At 39.2% G+C, this 24,525-nt stretch overlaps 1 protein-coding gene across 4 annotated transcripts in view; it reads right to left on the reverse strand.

Annotated features, from left to right (window-relative positions):
• Positions 1-67: 67 nt before the first annotated feature.
• Positions 68-24,525, reverse strand: part of nf2b (NF2, moesin-ezrin-radixin like (MERLIN) tumor suppressor b) — a 58,020-nt gene continuing 33,562 nt past the window's right edge. For 3 of the 4 annotated variants that reach the window (XM_072243380.1, XM_072243381.1, XM_072243377.1), the window contains exons 9-17: positions 21,730-21,867; positions 19,782-19,856; positions 15,675-15,788; positions 15,447-15,569; positions 12,128-12,345; positions 10,820-10,922; positions 10,365-10,492; positions 10,066-10,225; positions 68-1,679 (exon numbers count right to left, since the gene is read on the reverse strand). In XM_072243380.1, coding sequence (XP_072099481.1) covers positions 1,623-1,679; positions 10,066-10,225; positions 10,365-10,492; positions 10,820-10,922; positions 12,128-12,345; positions 15,447-15,569; positions 15,675-15,788; positions 19,782-19,856; positions 21,730-21,867 — 1,116 coding nt within the window. In that variant the 3' untranslated portion in view covers positions 68-1,622. Of the gene's footprint in view, positions 1,680-4,006; positions 4,043-10,065; positions 10,226-10,364; positions 10,493-10,819; positions 10,923-12,127; positions 12,346-15,446; positions 15,570-15,674; positions 15,789-19,781; positions 19,857-21,729; positions 21,868-24,525 lie in introns of all 4 variants that reach the window. The other variant, XM_072243379.1, reaches the window with a different exon arrangement.

The raw sequence follows: 24,525 nt of genomic DNA on the forward strand, positions 1-24,525 counted from the left end.
AGCTAATCTTAATAATGAAAATTCACATCAAACCACTCAATAGGCAATCTTTTCTTTCTCCCTGTGAATTAAATATGGCTCGTCTCCTTAAAGTATCTTGAATTTTCTATAGCTATAGAGATCTTTTCCACATTAATTTTCTGCCATTTACAACAAAACCCCATGATCACAAAACTCATGAAATGCAGAGGCTGGAAATTTTAAACACCATAATATGCTGGGAACACTCAGTAAATCATGTACCATCTGCAGAAAGAAAAAGCTAACTTTTTAAACTCCAAAGACTTTTCATCAGAGCTGCAAAGAAACCCTCCATTTTCCAGTTTTGACAAAATGTCCATGAAATATTGACTTTAACTCTCTTTCCTCAGAGGTAGTCTGACCTGACAAGTGTTTACAGCATTTTGTTTTTTTAAATCATGATCATCCTTAGTTAAGGATGAATATATTCTTATAATTGAATTTTTGCAAAGAAATTGATTCAATTGAAGAAATGCAAACCTATACATATCTGTTGATTGGAAACCACCAAATTATTGTGCAAATGCCAACGTATGGAAATTACGCAAACCTATTTGAATTATTTTCACTATCTTGTTGGAATCTGAAAATGTCTCATTTTATAGCTCTGTATTTAACAGAACATTTTGAAGACTTAAGTTGTTTTTTTGAGAAGCTATCAAGAATTTGCACAAAAAATAGTTTCACATACATCAGGTCTAAAACATTAGTGTATTAAAACAAAGTAAGACTGATTACAAAAAGAAAGATTGTGATTTTATAATTTTATGCTCATACCTACCAATCCAACGCACCCCATGCGGGCTTTATAGGTTTGGTCACATTCAATTTTATTTTGTTATAAAAACTCAATTAAAATGATGTGTATATGAATGTCATATTCTTGTGCATTGTACTATTATCATTTAAATATCACTAACCATTACTACAAACATTAACCAAGCTATAAATGTAGTTTGATGAAGATTTTTAAATATTTGAAACATATTGGATGGGTCTAATCATCATTAGGAAGTCATGGTTTTTAGTGTTAACATTTCAATACAGTACAACATAGTACTCTTAAATGACAACCAGTACAACATGCGAAATAAACATCTTTGAAATAAAATGCTGGACAATGAATTTATAGAAGTGAAATACTAATATTCACCACTACAGGTTTTCATCTGAGTGGTGAAAATGATAAAACAATAATAGAGGAGCAAGTTGGATGAAATCAGCAAATGGATCCATGTTTTTGACTATTTGTGAATAAATAACATTTTTAATATGGATGGCTAAGTATCCTGACTGAAGCATAAATGATTCCATTAGTCCATAATCATATTTAGAATAAGCAGCAAAGGCACTAACATTTAGTGTTATAACTGGGAATTACACATAACATTTCCCATTTAGTGTAGCTATATATGCTCAGTGACTTAAACACACCAGTCTTTGCCAGTATGTAAATCATTATATTTGTAGTTTCAAACAGAATTCCTCTTCTTTTATAAAACAAATTGCTGAAGTTTCTTAAAAAAATTGTGCTGAATTCACTTCTTGGCTCTGGAATGCAAGTAGATCAAACTCGTGAGCGGACCAGAGTTTTGTGAAAGTCAGAGTTCTTCCAAAAAGGCCACTTGTGTCTTTGCAGTTACACTCTGTAAATTAAGCTGTTGAATTAAAGCAAAAAACACATTAATAAATTGTTGAGAGAATACCTTTCAAATTTTTTCACGAACAAGTTTCCAAATAATATCCAAGTCTTATCCCTGTATTGTATTACTGTGTGGCAAGGTATCTTTCCTATGGGAAATATATGTGGCTACCAACAAAAAGGAGGGTTACATTAGTTGGAATGGTTTTAAATGCCAAGTTCATTCATTCGAGGATCAACCTTATTCGCCATATACTTTTACATTAACAGTGAATTACGGTAAACTGGGACACACTGGGCCCCAATACATTTTGGTCCAAATAAACAGCTGCCCTAATTAGCCAAAGTTTCATGGAAATAGTTGAGGTTTAAAAAAACTGTTCAACTGAGTAACAAGTTGTGTATTTAAATGAAGTACAGATCAAGTTACAACATTATCAATACTACTACAGTACTATAAAACTGTATTAGCTCCTAATAGCTATCGATTGAGGAATTCATCCAGAGTATGCTGCCATGTTCTTTTGATTGATTGTAAATGAACAAAATCAGCAGACACCTAGTGCAGAAAGTGGACTAACTTCATGCAATGCTTTTGACAATTGCATGCTCCGAATCTTCATTTTCATTGAAACATTCAAAATGATTGTTGATACCTTCAAATCTTTGTAGTTCCTTAACTTGAAACAGTGAAATCATTTCATTTTCACTTCTAGGTATTTCTGGCATGTCCAAGTCAGAATGCTTGAAACCACAGTGAACAAAACAATTCTAAATTGTCTTACTGCTCATTTCTTGCCAACTATAAGTGACAAAGATTACTGTTTTTTGAACCCAAAATGTCAGCATGACATATGCTGGTGATATTAAACCCAATCCTGATTCTGCAACTGATGCTATTCAAAAACTGTTCACTGTAAGCACGGCAGAGTGTCAAACAGCCATACAAATGCACACAACTGACACTAGTCAGAAACTGTTCAGCAACAGTCTCCAGTCCCAATTAAGTGGTATGGTGCCCCAAATAAATGAAGAGAATGCTGGCTATTTTCTCTATTTTTGTTCTTTAAGAGTTGTCCCAAAGAAGCTGCTGCCTCTATTAACTGGTGCAATTAACCAGAATCCACTGTATTCGGAATTGGTTGTGGTTTGTTGGCACTACTTGCAACATAAAACAACAACATACAACTTTAGGGAATAAAAATAAAATTAGAAGCACTGATACAGAATAAATATGCATAAATGCACAAATATCTGCATTATTTAGTACAAGGTAAACTGTACTATAAAAAGTGCCCTAAAGTATTTTCAGTGCAGTGTACTAACTGAGGTAGTAGATAGAAGGGGTTGGGGGTAGAGCTAACGAGAGTGGTCAATCAGATTAATTGCCTGGGGGAAGAAACTTTTAAAATCAAATTAGGTTTTTGTTTTATTGCCCTATATAGCACTTGCCAGAAGGGAACTTGTGGGTGAAGGAATTTGTGGGGTGGATAGTGTGTCCAGAATGATTTTTCCTGCCTGCTTTCCTGTCTTGGACACATACAAGTCCGGCAGTGATGGTACACCGCAACTAATGACCTTTTCTGCTGTCCTGACAGTTTGCCGTAGTTTTCGCATATTGTGAGAGGATGCTGCACCTTTATCAGACAGTAAGGGCTGATGTGAGGATATCCTCTACAATGGCAATGAAGAATTGCATGAGCATGTTCTGTGGAAGATGGAATTTTACCAACTGCCACAAGTAGTACATCCTCTTCCTAACATTTTTGTTAATGGAGCAGATACGGTTCTCCCACATGAGGTCCTGTGAAATAATGATGATCAGAAACCTGAATGTTGAAACTGTGCTAACTGTAGAGTTATTAATGATGAGTGGGTGGAACAGAAGTACATTTCTCCTGAAGTCAATATATATTGCGATCGTTTTGAGGGCAATCAGCTCCAAGTTGTTGTGATTACAGCAGGACACTAAGCTTGTTTCCTTCCTGGTGGTACTTGGATTTGTCGCGTCTGACAATTAGTTCAATGACAGTGGTGTCATCCACAAGCTATCAGTTTAACTGATGGGTTCACTGGAGACACAGTCACTGGTGTATAAAGAAAATGGGAAGACACTCCTGTGGCGCATATCCCCACATCCTGACTGAGCAGGATGTGGAGATGTGTAGCCTAGTCTCACATACTGCCTCCTGTCAGAGCAGAATTTGTTATCCACTGCAGATGGAACCTGGTATGTTAACTTTGGAGAATTTCTGTTGTAGAAGCTCAAGGATAATGGTATTGAAGGCTGAACTGAAATCACGGGAGTATCAAGCCCAGACGAATGTTAACTGCATTACTCACAGATCTGTTGGCTCTGTAAGGCGAACTTCAGTGGATCTAAAAAAAAATTAGAGTTATAGATTTGAGAAATTATATGACTGGCCTTTCAAATGTCTTCATTGTGATTGATGTGAGTGCAACTGGCCTGTAGTCATTCAGTACAGTGATCATTGAATTTTTTGGGGGGACTGGAGTAATAACATTTTTTGAAACATGCTGGAACAGTTTAAGAGACTGATTGAAAATGGTTCTGAAGACTTCGGACAGCTGGTTAGCACCATGTTTAAGAACTGCAGGGGAGATAGAGTCGGGGCTAGCAGCCTTGATATTTTGCTTCCTAAACAGCTTTGTCACCTCCTCTTCCTTCGCAACAAAGGTGTCTGTCACTAGTGATGGTCCGCTGAATGGACACTAGAAGGGATCTTTGAAGTGTGATCTAGCTGCAGTGGAACGCGTTTAAATGATTAAGGAGGGGATGCCTTATTTTATCATTTGGAATGGATGGAAGGCTTCTCCAGACTAAAGAACAGTACTTTACAGATAACTGGTTCTCCAGATTGACTGAATATTGGCACTTGGCAGCTGTGATTGCCTTCTCCAGCTCTTACTTGGCCTTTTTGAAATCCCCGTTATCTCCACTCCTGTAAATCTCCTCCTTCTCCAGATGCAACTGTCTAAGCTCTGTGTTGAACCAGGGTTTATTATTTCTAATGTTGGTGATTGTTTTAGTGCAGATGCAGGCATCTTCAATCGGCGGATCGGAACATTTTTAAAAATAGATGCAAAGTAGTTTCTTAGCAGCAGTGGTTTTATCATACCATTTTTTTTAGAACTTTCAAATGCCTCAGATCCTCTTGCACACATGTAATTGAAAGCCAACATGCAAGTGCAACAAGCCATCCCAAAGGCAAAATGGATACGATGGCTTCAGTTGAGGAGGTTTTGAGTACACAAGTAACTATGCCTTTCTGCAATTATATGGGAACTCGGTGAGAATATTAGAGGAAAGATGCATGGATAGAGGAATAGTTGACAGGCAGGAAGTAGTGAGTGGAAATAAAGGTAACTTTGTTTGGTTGTCTGCCAGTGACTAGTGGTGTTCTCGGTGAGAAAGGTTAGGAGTCTTAATCTCCTAACCTTTGTTCAGAAAGTACATTGGAAATTCATTAGACACATTCCAGGGAGAGCAGATTTGTTATTATCGACAGTTTAAGGAGACCAGGGTAGAATTTTCTGGGCTTTATAAAACTGAACAATCCTCAGTGAAATGTAAAAAATTATTAGTGTTTGATCAGCTGGATGAAAGGCAGATATTTCCCCTCGCTGAGAAGTCTAGAATCATAGTTTGCAGTCTTAGAATAAGAGACAAGTCAGTTAGGATTGAAACGAGGAATGAAATGCAAGTGTGGCAAACCTTTGGCATTCTCAACTTCAATTTGTTTCAAATAGATAAAAGACCATAAGACAAAAAGACATAGGAGCAGAATTAAGCCATTCAGCCCATCAAGTCCGCTCCGCCATTTCATCATGGCTGATCCCAGATCCCACGCAACCCCATAGACCTCTCACCATATCCCTTGATGTCCCAACCAATCAGGAATCTATCAACTTCCGCTTTAAATATACCCACAGACTTGGCCTCCACTGCAGTCTGTGGCACAGCATTCCACAGACTCATCACTCTTTGGGCTAAGATAATTCCTCCTTACTTCTGTTCTAAAAAGTCGCCCCTCAATTTTGAGACTGTGCCCTCTAGCTTTGGATACCCCCAGAGGAAACATCCTCTCCACATCCACCTCCTCTAGTCCTTTCAACATTTGGTAGGTTTCAATGAGATCCCCATGCATTCTTCTAAATTCCAGTGAGTACAGGCCCAAAGCTGCCAGACACTCCCCATATGTTAACCCCTTCATTACTGTGATCACCCTCATGAACCTCCTCTGCATTCTCTCCAATGACAATGCATCCTTTCGGAGGTAAGTGGCCTAAATCTGTTGACAATACTCCCAGTGCAGCCCGACTATTGTCTTATAGTGCTGAAGGCTTTACCTCCTTGTTTTTAATATTTTATTCCCTTTCAAATAAATGCCAACATTGAATTTGCCTTCTTTACCACAGACTCAACCTGTGAATTAACCTTCCGGGAGCCTTGCTCAAGACTCCCAATTCCCTTTGCACCTCTGATATTTGAACTTTCTCCCCACTTAGATAATACACTATGGATCCTTTTACCAAAATGCATTATTATACATTTCCCAACACTGTATTCCATCTGCCACTTTTTTGCTCATTCTTCCAATTTGTCCAAGTCCTGTTGCAATTACGTTGTTTCCTCAGCACAACCTACCCCTCCACATGTTTTCATATCATCCACAAACTTTGCCACAAAGCCATCAATTCCATTATCTAAATCACTGACAAATAATGTGAAAAGTAGCAGTCCCAAAACTGACCCCTGAAGAACACCACTAGTCACTGGCAGACAACCAAAGTTACCTTTATTTCCTTTACTTCCTACCTGTCAGCTATTCCTCTATCCATGCATCTTTCCGCTAACACCATAGGATTTTATCTTGTAAGCAGCCTCATGTGAGATACCTTATCAAATGCCTTCTGAAAATCTAAATAAATGACATCCACTGCCTCTCCATTGGCCACCATGCCCGATACTTCCTCAAAGAATTCTAACGGATTTGTCCAACAAGATTTCCCTTTACAGAAACCATGTTGACTTTGACTTATTTTATTATTAGCCTCCAAGTACCCCGAAACTTCATCCTTAATAATGGACTCCAACACCTTCCTAACCAAATAACTGGCCCATAATTTACTCTTTTGTCTTTGTCCTTTCTTAAAAAGTGGAGTGACATTTGCAATTATCCAGCAAGTGATCCTTGAAAGATCATGACCAATGCATCCGTCACCTCTTCAGCAACCCCCTTCAGGACTCTAGGATGTAGTCCATCTAGTCCAGGTGACTTATCCACCTCAAGACCTTTCAATTTGCCTAGCACGTGTTCCTTTGTAATAGCAATAATGAAGCCAGCTCATCTGTCATTTCTTTGTCTCCCATTGCTAACTCACCAGCATCATTTTCCAGTGGTCCAACATTAACTCTCACCTCCCTTTTATTCTTTATATAACTGAAAAAAACTTTTAGTATCCAGCTTTATATTATCGGCTAGTTTACCTTCATATTTCACCCTTGCCCTCCTTATAGCGCTAGTTGCCCTTTGTTGGATTTTAAAAGCTTGCCAATCATCCAACTTCCTACTCACTTTCACCACTTTATATGCCCTTTCCTTAGCTTTTATGCAGTAGCCACGGTTGCCTAGCCCTGCCATTTCTTCTGTGGGACACATATCAGTTCAGTTCGGTTTCAGTTTCCGTTTATTGTCATTTAGAAATGCATGCATTAAAAAATGATACAACGTTCTTCCAGAATGATCTCACAAGAAAACACAGGACAAACCAAAACAAAACTGACAAAACCACAGAATTATAACATATAGTTACAACAGTGCAAAGCAATACCATAATTTGATAAAGAGCAGACCATGGGCACAGTAAAAAAAAGTCTCAAAGTCCCGATAGACTCATCATCCCACGCAGGCAGCAGAAGGGAGGAACTCTCCCCGCCATGAACCTCCAAGTGCCGCCAACTCGCCGATGCAGCATCATTGGCACCAGACCGCAGTGGACTCGAGCCTGTCCAAAAACTTCAAGCCTCCGACTAGCCCCTCCGACACAGCCTCTCCAAGCACCATCCTCTGCCGAACGCTTCGACCCCACCCTGGCCGCTGAGCAGCAAGCAAGCCGAGGACTCAGGGCCTTCTCCTCCAGAGATTCTGGACCACACAGTAGCAGCAGCAGCAGTGAAGTAGGCATTTCAGAAGTTTCACCAGATGTTCCTCTGTGCTCTCACGTCCATCTCCATCAAATCAGGATTGTGCACGGCACCCTACTTGACAAATAACAGACATCACCACCGGAGTGGCCGCTGCGAGCTGCGTCGCGCCGCCATCTTCACCATCATCCCACGCCTTGTGAACTATCCTCAGAAACTTCAGCCACCTCTGTTCTGCTGTCATCCCCACCAGTATCTCCCTCCAATCCAACTGGGCAAGCTCCTCTAATGACTCTGTAACTCCCTTTATTCCATTGCAATACTGGTACATGTGATTTATCCTTCTCCCTCCAGATATTAATAGATTTCAGGTATTAAGGATTAAAATGGATATGCAGACAGTGCAGGAAAATGACATTGTGGAGATTGAGTAACATGCAGCCCAAAGCATTAAATAGTCCCACTCGTGTTCTTGATCCTTGTGTTTTATGTTCAATGTCCCCAAACACTCACCATTGAATTAATTATTCTTTCTGGTGGTCATTATCATTTTCTTTTCAGGCAACTTCAAGTCAACTAGTGTTCGTAACAAAAAATGAGTTGCTAGAGGAACACAGTGGCTCAGCAATAACCAAGGTAGCAAAAGGATAGTCCTTCATAGAAGCTGAATGACCCACTGGGTTCCTCAGGAGCTTGTATTTTGCTCAATATCCCAGCACAGTTCCAAATATACTAATACGAGAAGTAGCACTTTCTTAATCATTGATTGTAGGCAAAATGTTGATCAGGCCAGGAAAGAAAATCCTTCCCAGTTTTGCTAACTGTACCAGAATACACTGCAATTATCTGAATGGTCAGATGAGGTCTATTTAATGGGTCACCCTTAAGACAGCACCTTGGACAATGCAACATCTGCTTAGAATGTCCTTAAGTGTTAACTAGTCCTGGATTGACACTGGAAGCCTCAACCTTCTGACTGAAAGACACAGGAACTGGTACACAGCCATGTGGTCACCACAACACACTTCTGTTTTCAGCTTATAGTTGCCATCCATGATTTAACTCCATACTGCTTCACTCAGCTCATTTACTGTTCCAGGACATGGCCACGTTAAGGCTCTTCTGACCAGGAGCCCATCTTCTATCTTTGATAAACTTAAACACATGCAAAATTCAACTCAAGTTCTTCATTAAGGTTGCAATCACCCGTTACCATGCTTCTGCAAGGCCCCCCAAGTATATCTTAAATTCTCCATTTTGTGTTCAATCCTTTCCATGGCCTCATCTTCCTCTATTACTAATCCAGAGCATCATAACTATATTAGGTATCTCCAGTTTAAGTGTGGGATTTTAGTAGAATACTAGTGGCCAAGGACCCAAGTTCTAGAACTTCCAAAATAACCCACTTCATTTTGTCAGCTCTATTTCACCATTAAGACACAAAACATCTGCCTTAAGACCTCCTTATTTAATTCTATTTTATTAATAAAATTTTGTTTGATAGCACATTTCGTAGACTTTGGGCATCTTACGACATTAAAGAAACTACACAAGTATATGAATATTACAGAAACATGTACAGAACTATCATACAACAGTAACCTCCTCTTCCTTCACAACAAAGGTGTTGGGAGTAAAGACACATTTCTGTATTTTTCATTATTTTTGAACAGATTTGAATACAAACTATAAAATAATCCAGTTAAAATATGCTATAACAGGCAATATCCTGAAAGTGTACATACATTAGATCCCATCTGGAATGAGATATAATTTGACATTCTGAAAACTATTTACTTTTTTGCAGTTATGATACCCCCAATTTCAAGTCAGCGGGAGGCATCAGTAAATTAGGCTGAAGAGAGTTACATTTGAATAGTAATTGTTACAGGAATAGCATTTTTTTTTTATTTTTAAACACAGAGATATAAGGACACATACCAGGTAGGTGATAAAGTGCTACAAGAAATTTAAAACAGACAAAAGACTACCCAGATAATTATGTCAAGATGCAGAGAGATTGTTCTGTCCCAGTAAGGTGGACATGATAGATGATGTTCTTTAATTTCTTCACAAACTCAAATTGACAGAAAACAAGTTAATATACAAAACTATGTTTTGTTCTATCTTAATACTACTAGACTAATAAGTCAAAGAATCTTTACTGTTTTGCATTAAAGCAACATGCATTTAGAGGTAATACACAAGTACATATTCAAAAAAGAAAACTCACATTACTGAGTGGTGTGTAAGTATTATCAGAAAATTCCATGGTCTCACTGGTAGGGATGCCCATGTTAGCATGTCGTTCTTCTAATTTCAGAGCTTCAATTTCAGTTTTTAGTTCCTTCAACTGCTCTTGCAGGTGTTTGCTTTTTTCCATGTATTCCACACTATGAAGTAAATTAAAATTGTGCACGTTATTTGCCTTTCAAGGCTGCAAATATTATTAATTCTGAAGCTCATCTGATGCCACTGGCATGCAGTACATCCCCGGACGAACGCAAAGGAGGTAGAAGTACAGTAACTTACCGTTCTCGCTCTATTTCCATGGATAGCCGCTTCATATCAGTATCCTTGAAGTCAAATTTAAAAGATCCAGATTCTAAGTTAAGATCACCAACATCAGCAGGGGGATGAGCTGAATATGAAGCTATAACCTAAGTGAATCAGATTTAAAAGTTGAGACATCAGCTGTACTTCTTAAAGATCTTTTACCTATTATGAATTCAGTAAACATTGCTAAACTAATTCAGTCAGCAAATTAACTTCTGAGGTGCATTCACCATTCATCACTCTAGACAAATTGCACATTATTCTGCATTGTGCAAGTACATTCGTTCATAACAATGAAGAGAATCAATAATTCAATACTAACCATATATGTGAAACATGAATGTCTTTTTTAAATGAATAAACTATGTTATTAAGTAAATTAAACATACATACACACAAAAAATACTTCCAAGTCATATTTTTGCATATACCGGATAACTGGGTTTTGTAATCTCCAGCAGTCTATGCTTGGCTCTTCTCTCTGCCTCTCGAGCTTCAGTCAGATCTTGCTTGAGCTGTTCTGCTTCCTTAGATCTGAAATAAATATTTTTAAAGTAAAGATTGTATAATAACACTATTCCATCACTACAAAACAATGCCAAGACATTCCTTCTGGAAATGATAAAACAACAGTGTGTTCCTAGTTTCAATGAGTCACTAAATCAACCATCACTTAATTTTGCCCTATGATTACATGAGGAACCTTTAGACAATACCCATCAGAAAAAAAAAACACCCATCACAAATGAAGGACCATTTAAGAGAATATTATCTACTTGTGGAAGAGAGACAATGCCATTGCAATTATGTAGTAACCATGGCTCTCCTTTCTATTTTATGAAGTACTTGATAGTTTTCTAGCCACATTGATTCAGGTTCACTTTCTGATTTCTAAATTCTGATCTCTTAAACTGGCCTGATCAACAGATAGGTTTGGGAAAGAATGCTGGCAAAAGAATGAATGAGAAAAGACTGACCGTTGTAGGATTTTCACATAATCATTACTTAGAACGTAGAAATCCATAGCACATTACAGGCCCTTCAGCCCACAATGTTGTGCCAACCATGTAACCTACTCTAGAAACTGTCTGGAATTTCCCAACTGCATAGCCCTCTATTTTTCTAAGCTCCATGTACCTATCCAAGAAGCTCTTAAAATACCCTATTGTATCTGCTTCCACCACCACTGCCGGCAGTGCATTCCATGCACCCACCATTCTCTGTGTGAAAAACTTACCCCTGACATCCCCTCAGTACCCATTTCCAAGCACCTTAAAACTCTGCATCCTCATGTTAGCCACTTCAGCCTTGGAAAAAAGCCTCTGACTATCCACACGATCAATGCACCTCATCATCTTATACACCTCTATCAGCTCACCTCTCATCCTCCATCACTCCAAGGAGAAAAGGTCAAGTGCACTCAACCTATTCTCAATAAGGTACTCCTCCAATCCAGGCAACCTCCTTGTAAATCTCCTCCGCACTCCCTCTATGGTATGCACATCCTTCCCGTAGTGAAGTGACCAGAACTGAACACAGTGCTCCACATGAAGTCTGACCAAGGTCTTATATAGCTGTAACATTACCTCATGGCTCTTGAACTCAATTACACTTAATGTGAACTGATTTAACTACAGGTTTAGTAGTCACCCTCTGACGACACTGACTTCCACAAAATATACTGCACGTCATTTATCACATAGGCAAACAGATGTCTTCCAAAATGCAAGCTAACCAACCTCCTCTCTGATTCCTCCACAAGCTTAACAGCTATCAACTCTGCTTCTCGCATCTTCTGTTCCATTAGACGCTTTTCCTCTTTTGTCTTCAAGGCTGTGACTTCCAACCTTTGTCGCTCCTGCTCTGCTTCTGCTGCTTTCTGAGCGAGCAGCTTGGCCTCCTCTTCTGCAATCTGTGCCTTCTCAGCAAGCAAGTCAGCAGTCTCCTCTGATCGTATCTAAGAAAAAGCATTAACTTCCTGAATACATATCGGTATGTGATAAAACTTAAGCCTTACCCACGGTCTGTAAACTCAAAAGAGAATCACAATCAGGTTTGACAGAGGAGTATGTCATGAAATGTGTTAACTTTATGGCAGCAGTACATTGGAATACATGGTAAATAAATATCATTGTATAAAGTATATGTCAATTAAGTAGCTAAGTTAAAATAAGTGGTGCAAAAATCAGAAATAAAAGTAGTGAGGTGGTGTTCATGGGTTCAATGTCCAATTAGAAACTGGCAGAGGAGAAGAAGCTACTCCCAAATCATTGAGTGTATGCCTTCAGACTTCTGTACCTCCTTCCTGACAGTAACACTGAGAAGAGGGCAGGTCCTGGATGGAGGGGGTCCTTAATGATGGATGCTGCACTACTCCCTGAAGATGCTTTGGATACTACGAAAGCCAATACCCACGATACAGCTGACTACAGGTTTTGGCAACTTAATTCCATCCTGTGCAGTAGCCCTACCTCCCAATACCAGATGGTGATGCAGACAATCAGAATGCTCTCCACAGTACACTTGTAGAAGTTTTCAAGTGTTGCAGTTGACAAATCTCCTCAAACTCCTAATGAAATATAGCAGCCGTCTTGCCTTCTTTATTACTGCGTCAATATGTTGCAAGAAGGTTAGGTCTTCAGGGATATTGACACTCAGGAACTTGAAATTGCTCACTCTTTCCACTTCTGATCCCTCTAGGAGGATTGGTGTGTGCTTCCTTGCCCTACTCTTTCTGAAATCCACAGTTCTTTGGACTTAGTGACATCAAGTGCAAGGTTGCTGCTGCGGCAGCACTCAACTAGCTGATATACCTCGCTCCTGTACACCCTCTCATCACCATCTGAAATTCTGCCTTGCCACAGGAGTTGTGTCATCAGCAAATTTATAGATGGCATTTGAATCTGAATTCTTTACGTTCATAATAAGATAGATGAATAAACAGCATAATATATTGACATGGAATACGACTCCTTGAAGATGATCACGCCAGTTAGAATGCTCTCCACGGTACATCTGTAGAAATTTGCGAGGGTCTTTGGTGACATTACAAATCTCCTCAAACTCCGAATGAAATATAAACCACTGTCATGCTTTCTTTGCAGCTGCATTGATATGTTGGGCCCAGGAACGATCCTCAGAGATGCTGACACCCAGGAACTTGAAATTGCTCACTCTTTCCACTTCTGATCCCTCTGTGAGGGTTGATTAGTGTTCCCTCATCTTACCCTTCCTGAAGTCCACAATCAGATATTTGGTATTGCTGAAAATGAGTGCAAGGATGTTGCTGGGACACCATTGAACTAATTGGTATATCTCGCTCCTGTACGCTCTTTTTTCACCATTTGAAATTCTACCAACAATGGCTGTATCATCAACAAATTTATACATGGCATTTGAGCTATGCTTAGCCACACAATCATGGGTGTAAAGGGAGTACAGCAGTGGGCTAAGCACACATCCGTGTGGTGCGTCAGTGTTGATAGTTAGCTAGGTGGAGATGTTATTTCCAATCCGCACAGATTCTGGTCCTCTGGTTAGGAGTTCAAGAATCCAGTTGCAGAGGGAGGTACAGAGGCTTAGGTTCTGTAGCCTTTAGCTTGTAGAAATGATGAGGTTAGATGCTGAGCAGTAGTCTATAAACAGCATCCTGACAGTTATTTGCATGTCCAGGTGATCCAAGGTTGCATGGAGAACCATTGAGATCGCGTCTGCTGCAGACAGGCAAATTGCAGTGGGTGCAGTTCTTTCCTGAAATGGTGTTGATTCTATCCAATGACCAACCTCTCAAAGCATTTCATCACTGTAGATGTGAGTACTACCGTATGATCTTCATTAAATCAGCTCACACTGCTCTTCTCGGGCACTGGTATAATTGTTGCCCTTTTGAAGGGAGTGGGAACTTCCAACAATAGCAATAAAAGACTGAAGATGTCTTTGAATACCTCAGCCAGTTGGTTGGGGCAGGTTTGCCGCCTTGCGAGGGTTCACCCTCTTGACAGCCATAAAGCACATATGTGGTTAAAACTGGTTACTACTAACCAAAAGGCTTTGTACAGAATAATTCATTGCTTTGATTGGCAGCCATCTCATTAACACCTATTATTTAGTACTAATTAATGGGTCTAGACATTTCAGTAAAGCTAAATGTCACCCATGACTGACATTCTGAAAAAAATTATGCAAATCTGCATAGTTTTATACTCTTTCACAACACTGTGGAAATTTCAAAGGAACAAACTGTCAATTAGGAAATAAGAATAGTTCAGTACTGGTCTTCCAAAACTGAAAATTTTAATCAATTCTCAACAAAAACATTCCATTATCCATCATGCCCACGAGCACTTGCACCCACAAGTTCAAACAAGCCAATGATCTGTACACTTTCCCTCTCATAGCTTATCTATATTCCTTAGAAGTTGTGACAAATTTACACCAGTTTAATTTACATTCAGCCTTAAGAACTTGAAAACTTGTTGATTCCCATAAACCAGGCACCAAACAGCCTAGTTCCTACTCCTTGATTATAAAGGCCTAAAGCTTATAGTTCACACTGCCATTGCCAATCTCTGTGGCAATTCTTGCAATAGCTACATACACAATCAACTTTTACATTCTTCTGCTCAATTCTGACCAATCACACTCAAAATACTCAGATCATTGACATATGCTGCACATTAGATTACATTTTTTAGATTACATTTTTTAATTATAGTTTTCATTGTTTGAAGACCATTATATCCTGGAAATGCCTGAAAGAAGTTTTAGTAATTTCTCAATAATCCCTGCTTTTAGAGATTTTAAACTTCATTTCCAGTGTAGTGTTACTACTTCAAGAGACCAGGTGAATAATATATCTATTTAGCATTAATTCCATAAATATTTTGAAAAGAGGAGTTCAAATTCATTAGGCACACGCAGCAGATTGAGAAATATGGACAATACTGGTCAATCGAGTAGTACAATATCTCTGCACAAGACTGTGCCATACCAAAATATACAAAGAAAACAGAATTTACATTTACAGATGGTCTATAATTGTGCTCCACAATGACTCACCAGCGCTTCATTTGCGAGCCTGGACTCATCCTGTAATTGATAAAGTCGCCTCTCCAAATCTTCTTTTGCTCGCTCAGCCTCCTCCCTCAACTTTTTCTCTCTGGCTAACCTTTGACGTTCCATCTGAAATCATAGTAATCCATCTTTCAGGGAAAATACTCCTGTCACATCAATGGACCAGCATTAAATAAACTATCACATGCATAATTTTACATGGAATGGACTAACCTTTTTCCTAGCCTTTTCTTCTCTGGCTTGAGCTTTCATCTGCTGAACTTCAATTGAATCTACTTTTCTTCTTCTCATAAACAAGTCATGATTTCCAATGCATAACTGCAATATCTGAAAACAAACAAAATAAAGGGTGATTTGTCATTATTATGACAATGAAATAGAATTTCAAATAACATGGACTCCCCATGCAAGTCTATTTTCGTCATCCCCATAGATGACAAAGACAGCTTCCTTTTTCTGAACAGAAAGTGCTATGGAAACCAAAAAATGTTAATAAGAGTAGCTACAGTAAGAAATTTGATTGGCTGCTTGAAGACATATTGAATCAGTCTGCCTTTCCAAAGTGTATACCTACCTTAAAAAAAATCCACATCCAATGCAGGTTCAAATTTTTAAAACATTTATTTCACAATTGAATTTCAACATCATCCTAAAACAGGAAAGGAACCAAAAATTTAAAAAAATATCAAGTATACATTATTTATTTAAATTGCACCTTTTAATCCTGTTTTTAAATCTCCATTAAGATTGCATGGTTATGAAATTTATTGATACTCACATTTTTAAATTATTATCTCTAAAGAGCTTTCAATAGTTTTCTACAAGGGAGGTTCACTTAAACAAACACATTTACAACTTACGGAGGTAATAGAGTGTTCGGCTCTAATATCAAGGCATAAATGGACTAACTGAATGGCAGACAAGACAGTTGTCATGTGTGAAGCCAAGCAGAGCTGCAGAATGGATCATGCTAATGAGAGAGATAACGAAAGACAATGGAGAAACATTCAAAATGCAAATAAGAGAGAAGAGAGAGATTAACGAGAAAGAGACACAATTCAGATGTTGGCATCTGCCACAGACCGTTTGCTTTGAACCTGAACTGTTTGAAGTTTGATGGACAGGTGATACCTCATCAGGGGGATAAAAATAGCCGGTTGCTAAGGCATGGGACACACGCCACGAGACCCGGGAAAGAGCAGTGTGCCCCATAAGTTGGTCGGAGTTTGGAGGACCGATTCACGGGAATTGGTCAGAGGCTCATAGTGTGTAAAGGTACAATCGGTGGGAACCTGGTGTGTGTCCGCCCTTGTCTGAATGCTGGGTTCACCACGGAAGAACAATCGCATCCGGAACGGAGGGGTCACAGTCGGTGACCACAGCTGGATCAGAAGGCATCGAAAGGTTTGCCTGAAACCAATTGCATCTCTCTCTCTCTCCCCCCCCCCCCCAACGGTACAACAACAGCGATTACTTCGAACTGCACTGGACTGAACTGAACTCTGCTTCACCTTAAGACTGATCATTTTACCCCTAGACTGTGATAGAGCTTGGTTGATTCCTATTACCCTATTTCTGTGTATATGTGTATACTATCATTGCTAACCTGTTACATTTATATCCTTGCGGTTAGTGTACTGTATTACTTATTTCTTTAATAAAACTTTATTAGTTCCTAGTAATCACAGACTCCAACGAGTGTTCCATTTCTGCTGGTTTGGCAACCCAGTTATGGGGTACGTAACACAGTTAAATTGGTGGTTCCTGTGGGGATCAATATCGATTCATGGGGAATACCAAAACCAAATGATGAATTGCAATACACGTTATTTTGCCCTGGTTGTTATATATTTTAAAAAAAAGCAAGAACTGACTCCAGACCTAAAGGTGTTTGCCATCTCACTGCAACTAATAGCTTGAACTCAATAGGGTAGATAAGCAGCCACTGTGCTATATCACAAGGGCTTGAGAGGAATCCATGCAGCCTTTTGAGTCTATGCCCCCAGTAATCAAAATCTCATCTTGTATAAAATGCCATTTTTAGCACTATCCCAATATTTCTCCATTTCTGAATGTCTAAAAATGCATCACTATTTTGAATGAGCATAACAACTAAGCTCCCACAACAGCAAGGGTAAAGAATTCTAAACATCTACCACCCCCCAAGTGAAGTAATCTATCTTCATCTCTGTCCTAAGCAATCTACCCCTTATTCTCAAACTGTATCCTTCTCTTAAGCTTATCAGTCAGGAGGAATATCCTCCCAGCAACCAGCCTGTCAATCTCTAAGACTTTTATATATCATGATATCCCTTTAAGTTACAAGGAAAACAATTGCAGCCTCAAATCTTTCTTCAATTGGTAACCAGCCTCGTGAATCTTCATTATACTCTCTCCACGGATCTTTAATCACTCTCAACCTTTTTACATCAGGAGTTCATAGTTGTCTTCAAGATGCCAGATGTAGGCTCTATACAATTGCAATAAGGTCTTTACTGGACTTTCCTTTATACCACAAACAATCAAGACTGCAATTAGCTCAAGTGTAAAACATACATAAACTGGTAAGATTATTTAAACCAAACCAACAAAAGCATAATTGATACCCACTAAAGTGGCAAAATAATTCATTGTACCAACCATCATTTTTAAAATGGTAGGAAGCAGACATTTATAGCAATATCATAGCTTGGCTTATCTACTACAAAGTATCCAACATCTACTACTCAACAAGTCAAACAACTATGGGAAAAGAAACAATGCACATGCTTCAAATCAAGAACCCTTTATCAGAATTGGAAATGTGGGGGTTAAAAATAGTTATATTGCAGAGGAGAGTTGGTGGGATGCAGATCAAAGCTATCAAGATAACAATTCGTTTAAAAACTGGCAGTTCACAACAGAAGAGGAAATAAAAGAATCAAATTGAAACAGAAAGGTACATTTCTATAGAGAAAAAGGTAAACATCATAAGAACCAAATGCAAATACACCTTTCCAATTAAGGGTGTACATTTTTGATTTGGATGTCAAGGGCAACCCTGTGCATCTAGTTGCCTTTTGGAGTCACAGAGCACAGAAAATGGCCTTTCACTCCTCCAATCCATGCTGACCAAGATAACCATCTCAGATCGTCCCATATGCCCACATTTTACCCATATCTCTTTCCCCTAAATCTTTCCTATTCACACACCTGTCCAAAAGTCTTTTAAGTGCTGTTATTGTACCCACCTCTACTCACTTCCAGAAGATCTTTACCATGTACTCATGACAAATTATGTGAAAAAGCTACCCCTCAGGTGACCTTTGTGGTTCCATTTGCTCTTTATTACTTTATTGAGTTACACACAGAGCGGAGCAGGCCTTAGAGCCATGCTACCCATCAATCCCCCGATTTAACCCTAGACTAATCACAGGACAATTGACAATGACCAATTAACCCACTAACCGGTACATCATTGAACTGTGAGAGGAAACCACAGCACCAAGAGGAAACCCACGTGGTCATGGGGAGATGGTACAAACTCTTTACGGGCAGCAGCAGGAATTGAACCCGAGTCACCGGTACTGTGGTGTTGTGATAAATATGCTACCATGCCACCCATTATCTCCTCTCCACAAGTCATTATTCCTAAATAAATAGTTTGATCATTCTGCACATCATCAGATGTTCCCCGTGTTTATCCACATACCCCCTTTTGCGATCGGGAACCTTTATCTCCTTGCTTTTGCAGTTTTGATGAAGACTCTATAACCTCAAACATCAGCAATTTTGCTCTGTGCAGATGAACTCAACCTCCAAGTGCTGCCAGGAATATAGGAAAATAGGAAACACGAGACCGTAGATGCTGGAGGAACTCAGCTGGGCCCTGATGCAGAATTTCGACCCAAGATGTCAACAATTCATCTCCTCCTGTATATGCTGCACAACTCACTGAGTTCCTCCAGCAAGTCATTTACTGCTTAGCAAAACAGATGCAAGATTAAACCTCTCAAGCCTATTCCATCATTTAACATGATCAAGATTGATCTGCTCTAGCCTCATCTCTTCTTCCATGTCCTCAATTTGCTAACCTTTCAAAGTGCATGTTCTTTAAATACCCCCAATAATCTAGAATTCAGAATCCTATGGAATAAAAAATGCCACAGATAAACCACATATGCAATTTTATTCCAGTTTTCTAGCATCTGAAGTTTATTGCTCCAATTTTTACAAACTTGAATTGATCATAAATAAGCACAAACTACTGTAAATAAGTTTCAATGCATTTGGTATTACAGAAGATAAAAACTGTTAGTGTAATTCATAAGATACACTCACCAATTTATTTACACGGAGCTGTGAAGAGTAAAATTTGAAAACCTCCGCCTTTTTGTCCAAAGGTTTGATGGTAAACTGTAAAAAAAGTTCGCATTAAGTTTAAATTGTTAGTCTATATTTTATGGCGAAAAAATAAACTTTCAATTTACTTTAGATAATCCTTCCTCTGGATTAATTGCATATTTGAAGACAACATGAAGCTAAAATATATCAAAGTCTCTATTAAATTGTGACACAACAATTTTTCTGCATGCCAGTATCTTAACTGTACCACTTTATTTGATATGTTAAGTATCATTTATAAAGAAATTGTATCATAATTTATTTCATAGTTTGTTTGGAATCTGACAGTTTCAAATTCGGAAGCTCTAGACCCTAATTAAGTTGCAAGCATCATTTTTTAAGTAGGTAAATAAGTAGCAGACAACTGCGTATTTCACTTTATATATCAATGAAAAACAGGAAAAAAAGTTAGAACTGAGACAGCAAAAGGAAACCTGGACAACGTAAAAACATGGAACACACATCAAAGTTGCTGGTGAACGCAGCAGGCCAAGCAGCATCTCTAGGAAGAGGTACAGTCGACGTTTCAGGCCGAGACCCTTCGTCAGGAATAACTGAAGGAAGAGTGAGTAAGAGATTTGAAAGTGGGAGGGGGAGGGGGAGATCCAAAATGATAGGAGAAGACAGGAGGGGGAGGGATGGAGCCAAGAGCTGGACAGGTGTTTAGCAAAGGGGATATGAGAGGATCATGGGACAGGAGGCCCAAGGAGAAAGACAAGTGGGGGGGGAACCCAGAGGATGGGCAAGGTGCATAGCGTAGGTGTTCAGCAAAACGATCTCCCAGTCTGCGTCGGGTCTCACCAATATATAGAAGGCCACATCGGGAGTACCGGACGCAGTATATAACCCCAGCCGACTGGTCCATTTCCGACACCTCCCTCCCCTTTCTAGACCCGACACAGGCTGGGAGACCGCTTTGCTGAATACCTACGCTCTGTCCGCCAGAGAAAGCAGGATCTCCCAGTGGCCACACATTTTAATTCCACATCCCATTCCCATTCTGACATGTCTATCCACAGCCTCCTCTACTGTAAAGATGAAGCCACACTCAGGTTGGAGGAACAACACCTTATGTTCCGTCTGGGTAGCCTCCAACCTGATGGCATGAACATCGACTTCTCTAACTTCCGCTAATGCCCCACCTCCCCCTTGTACCCCATCCGCTATTTATTTTTATACACATTCTTTCTCTCACTCTCCTTTTTCTCCCTCCTTCCCTCTGACTATACCCCTTGCCCATCCTCTGGTTCCCCCCTGCCCTTGCCTTTCTCCCTGGACCTCCTGTCCCATGATCCTCTCATATCCCCTTTGCTAATCACCTGTCCAGCTCTTGGCTCTATCCCTCCCCCTCCTGTCTTCTCCTATCATTTTGGATCTCCCCCTCCCCCTCCCACTTTCAAATCTCTTACTAACTCTTCCTTCAGTTAGTTCTGACGAAGGGTCTCGGCCCGAAATGTCGACTGTACCCCTTCCTAGAGGTGCTGCCTGGCCTGCTGTGTTCACCAGCAACTTTGATGTGTGTTGCTTGAATTTCCAGCATCTGCCGAATTCCTGTTGTTTGCAATGTAAAAACATGATGTACGACCCATTTACTTTCATTCTTCAGTGATAAAAGTGCCCAAAACAAACTGTTAGCAGCCAAAATGATTAACAGATCACCATTAAGATATAACTGTCATAAAATAAATGAATCTCAAATCCAAATTCTGTCTGACCAAGCTGTAAGCTTTCTGCAAATAGTTAACTAAAAATCAACTGATTTAAGCATATTGTTTTACTTAATAGGATTCCTATTGGCATGCGTCAATGATATATGTGACTATAGATTTTAATTTACAGAATTTTAACAAAGAAATCACAGTAAACAGACTCAAATGCTCTTTACCTCTTTCTCACTGTAGGAAATGTTTCTGATTCCACTCCACGCAAATGACTTTTTAGATGAAAGCTTGTTGTCAGGGATGTAGATATGAAGACCAAGTGCATCAACTCCAAGCAGCAAGTCAGTATCCTTTTTATTTTGCTTTTATAGATTTTTTTAAATATAGTTGTATTAAAAATCATTTATATTCAAAACATTTAAAAAGAACTTTTCCATACAACTGGAAAAGTTATTCAAATATTGACTATTCAACAACTCTGCTGAAATGTCTTTAACTAGAAACATTAACTTTCTCATAGACATGATCACTTCAATATTTACTGTAAATTTCTGTAGTAATAGCTACCTTACGGTATAAGCATTATCCGTGGATATTTATTAATTTGCAGCTTCGAAAGCAAGTTGAATATTCCCATTTTCTAGAATTTCTAATACAAGTGACAATTATTATGCATGAATTCTCTATGCACATCAGGAAGGTACATCCTCTTCCCCGTCAAGCTGAAGGGTCTTACAATTAGGGAAACAATATTTGAGATTGAAGTTCCAATTGCAACCTGCTCTGCTGTAATAGCAACTTCACTGTCACTGACAACACTTGTCGAAAAACATATTGCCAACAGAAGATCTGCATAGTAAATTACAGACTCACAGTTGACTTGAGTATGTAGCAACTCTACATAAAAGCAATCCACTGTCTTGCTTTTAAGAATTGATTCACTCGGGTGACTTAGCGCTTTTGTATGTTATCTTCATTCAATGGCTTTTTGTTCAATGGGACCGTTTTCTTTATTTAGACTACCTATACCAATTATGTTTTAAAATAAACAGATAACTCTGCAACTTCCAAGAACAACCTCAGCTTATCCACGCTATTCACATTACTGAAGTCAATCTCTGGAAGCATTTCAGTACATCTCTTCCACAGCCTCTGTAAAGCTTTTACATCTTTCCATATAACCATATAACAATTACAGCACGAAAACAGGCCATCTCAGCCCTTCTAGTTCGTGCCGAACTCTTACTCTCACCTAGTCTCACCAACCTGCACTCAGCCCATAGCCCTCCATTTCTTTCTTGTCCATATAGCTATCCAATTTAATTTTAAATAACAACATCGAACCTGCCTCAACCACTTCTGCTGGAAGCTCGTTCCACACAGCTACCACTCCCTGAATAAAGAAGTTCCCCCTCATGTTACCCCTAAACTTTTGCCCTTTAACTTTCAACACATGTCCTCTTGTTTGAATCTCCCCTACTCTCAATGGAAAAAGCCTATCCACGTCAACTCTATCCATCCTCCTCAATTTTAAATACCCCTATCAAGTCTCCCCTCAACCTTCTATGCTCCAAAGAATAAAGACTCAACTTGTTCAACCTTTCTCTTTAACTTAGGAGATGAAACCCAGGCAACATTCTAGTAAATCTCCTCTGTACTCTCTCAATTTTATTGACATCTTTCCTATAATTCAGTGACCAGAACTGTACACAATACTCCAAATTCGGCCTTACCAATACCTTATACAATTTCAACATTACATCCCAACTCCTATACTCAATGCTCTGATTTATAAAGGCCAGCATACCAAAAGCTTTCTTCACCACCCTATCCACATGAGATTCCACCTTCAGGGAACTATGCACCATTATTCCTAGATCCCTCTTTTCTACTGCATTCTTCAATGCCCTACCATTTACCACGTATGTCCTATTTTGATAAGTCCTACCAAAATGTAGCACCTCACATTTATCAGCATTAAACTCCATCTGCCATCTTTCAGCCCGCTCTTCTAAGTGGTCTGAATCTCTCTACAAGCTTTGAAAACCTACTTCATTATCCACAACTCTACCTATCTTAGTATCATCTGTATACTTACTAATCCAATTTACCACCCCATTATCCAGATTATTAATATATATGACCAACAACATTGGACCCAGTACAGATCCCTAAGGCACACCACTAGACACCGTTCCAATCTGACACACAGTTATCCACCACTACTCTCTGGCGTCTCCTATCCAGCCACTGCTGAATCCATTTTACTACTTCAATATTAATACCTAACGATTGAACCTTCCTAACTAACCTTCCGTGTGGAACCTTGTCAAAGGCCTTACTAAAGTCCATATAGACAATATCCACCGCTTTACCCTCATTAACTTTCTTAGTAACCTCAACAAAAAAATTAAATAAGATTTGTCAAACATGACCTTCCACGCACAAATCCATGTTGACTGTTCCTAATCAGACCCTGTCTAACCAGATAATTATATGTACCATCTCTTAAGAATATTTTCCATCAATTTACCCAACACTGACATCAAACTCACAGGCCGATAATTGCTAGGTTTACTCTTAGAACACTTGTTAAACAATTGAACAACATTAGCAATACGCCAATCCTCCGGCACCATCCTCGTTTCTAATGACATTTGAAATATTTCTGTCAGAGCCCCTGCTATTTCCACATTAACTTCCCTCAAGGTCCGAGGGAATATCCTGTCCGGACCCAGAGACTTATCCACTTTTATATTCCTTAAAAGCGCCAGTACTTCCTCTTCTTTAATCATACTTTCCATAATTACCCTTCTTGTTTCCCTTACCTTACCCAATTCAATATCCTTCTTCTTAGTGAATACCGAAGAAAAGAAATTGTTCAATATCTCCCCATCTCTTTTGGCTCCACACATAGCCGTCCACTCTGATTCTCTAAGGGACCAATTTTATCCCTCACTATCCTTTTGCTATTACTATAACTGTAGGAACCCTTTGGATTTATTTTCACCCTACTTGCC

The sequence above is a fragment of the Mobula birostris genome, chromosome 25 (assembly GCF_030028105.1).
Source record: "Mobula birostris isolate sMobBir1 chromosome 25, sMobBir1.hap1, whole genome shotgun sequence".
In the NCBI taxonomy this organism is placed as follows: Eukaryota; Metazoa; Chordata; class Chondrichthyes; order Myliobatiformes; family Myliobatidae; genus Mobula; species Mobula birostris.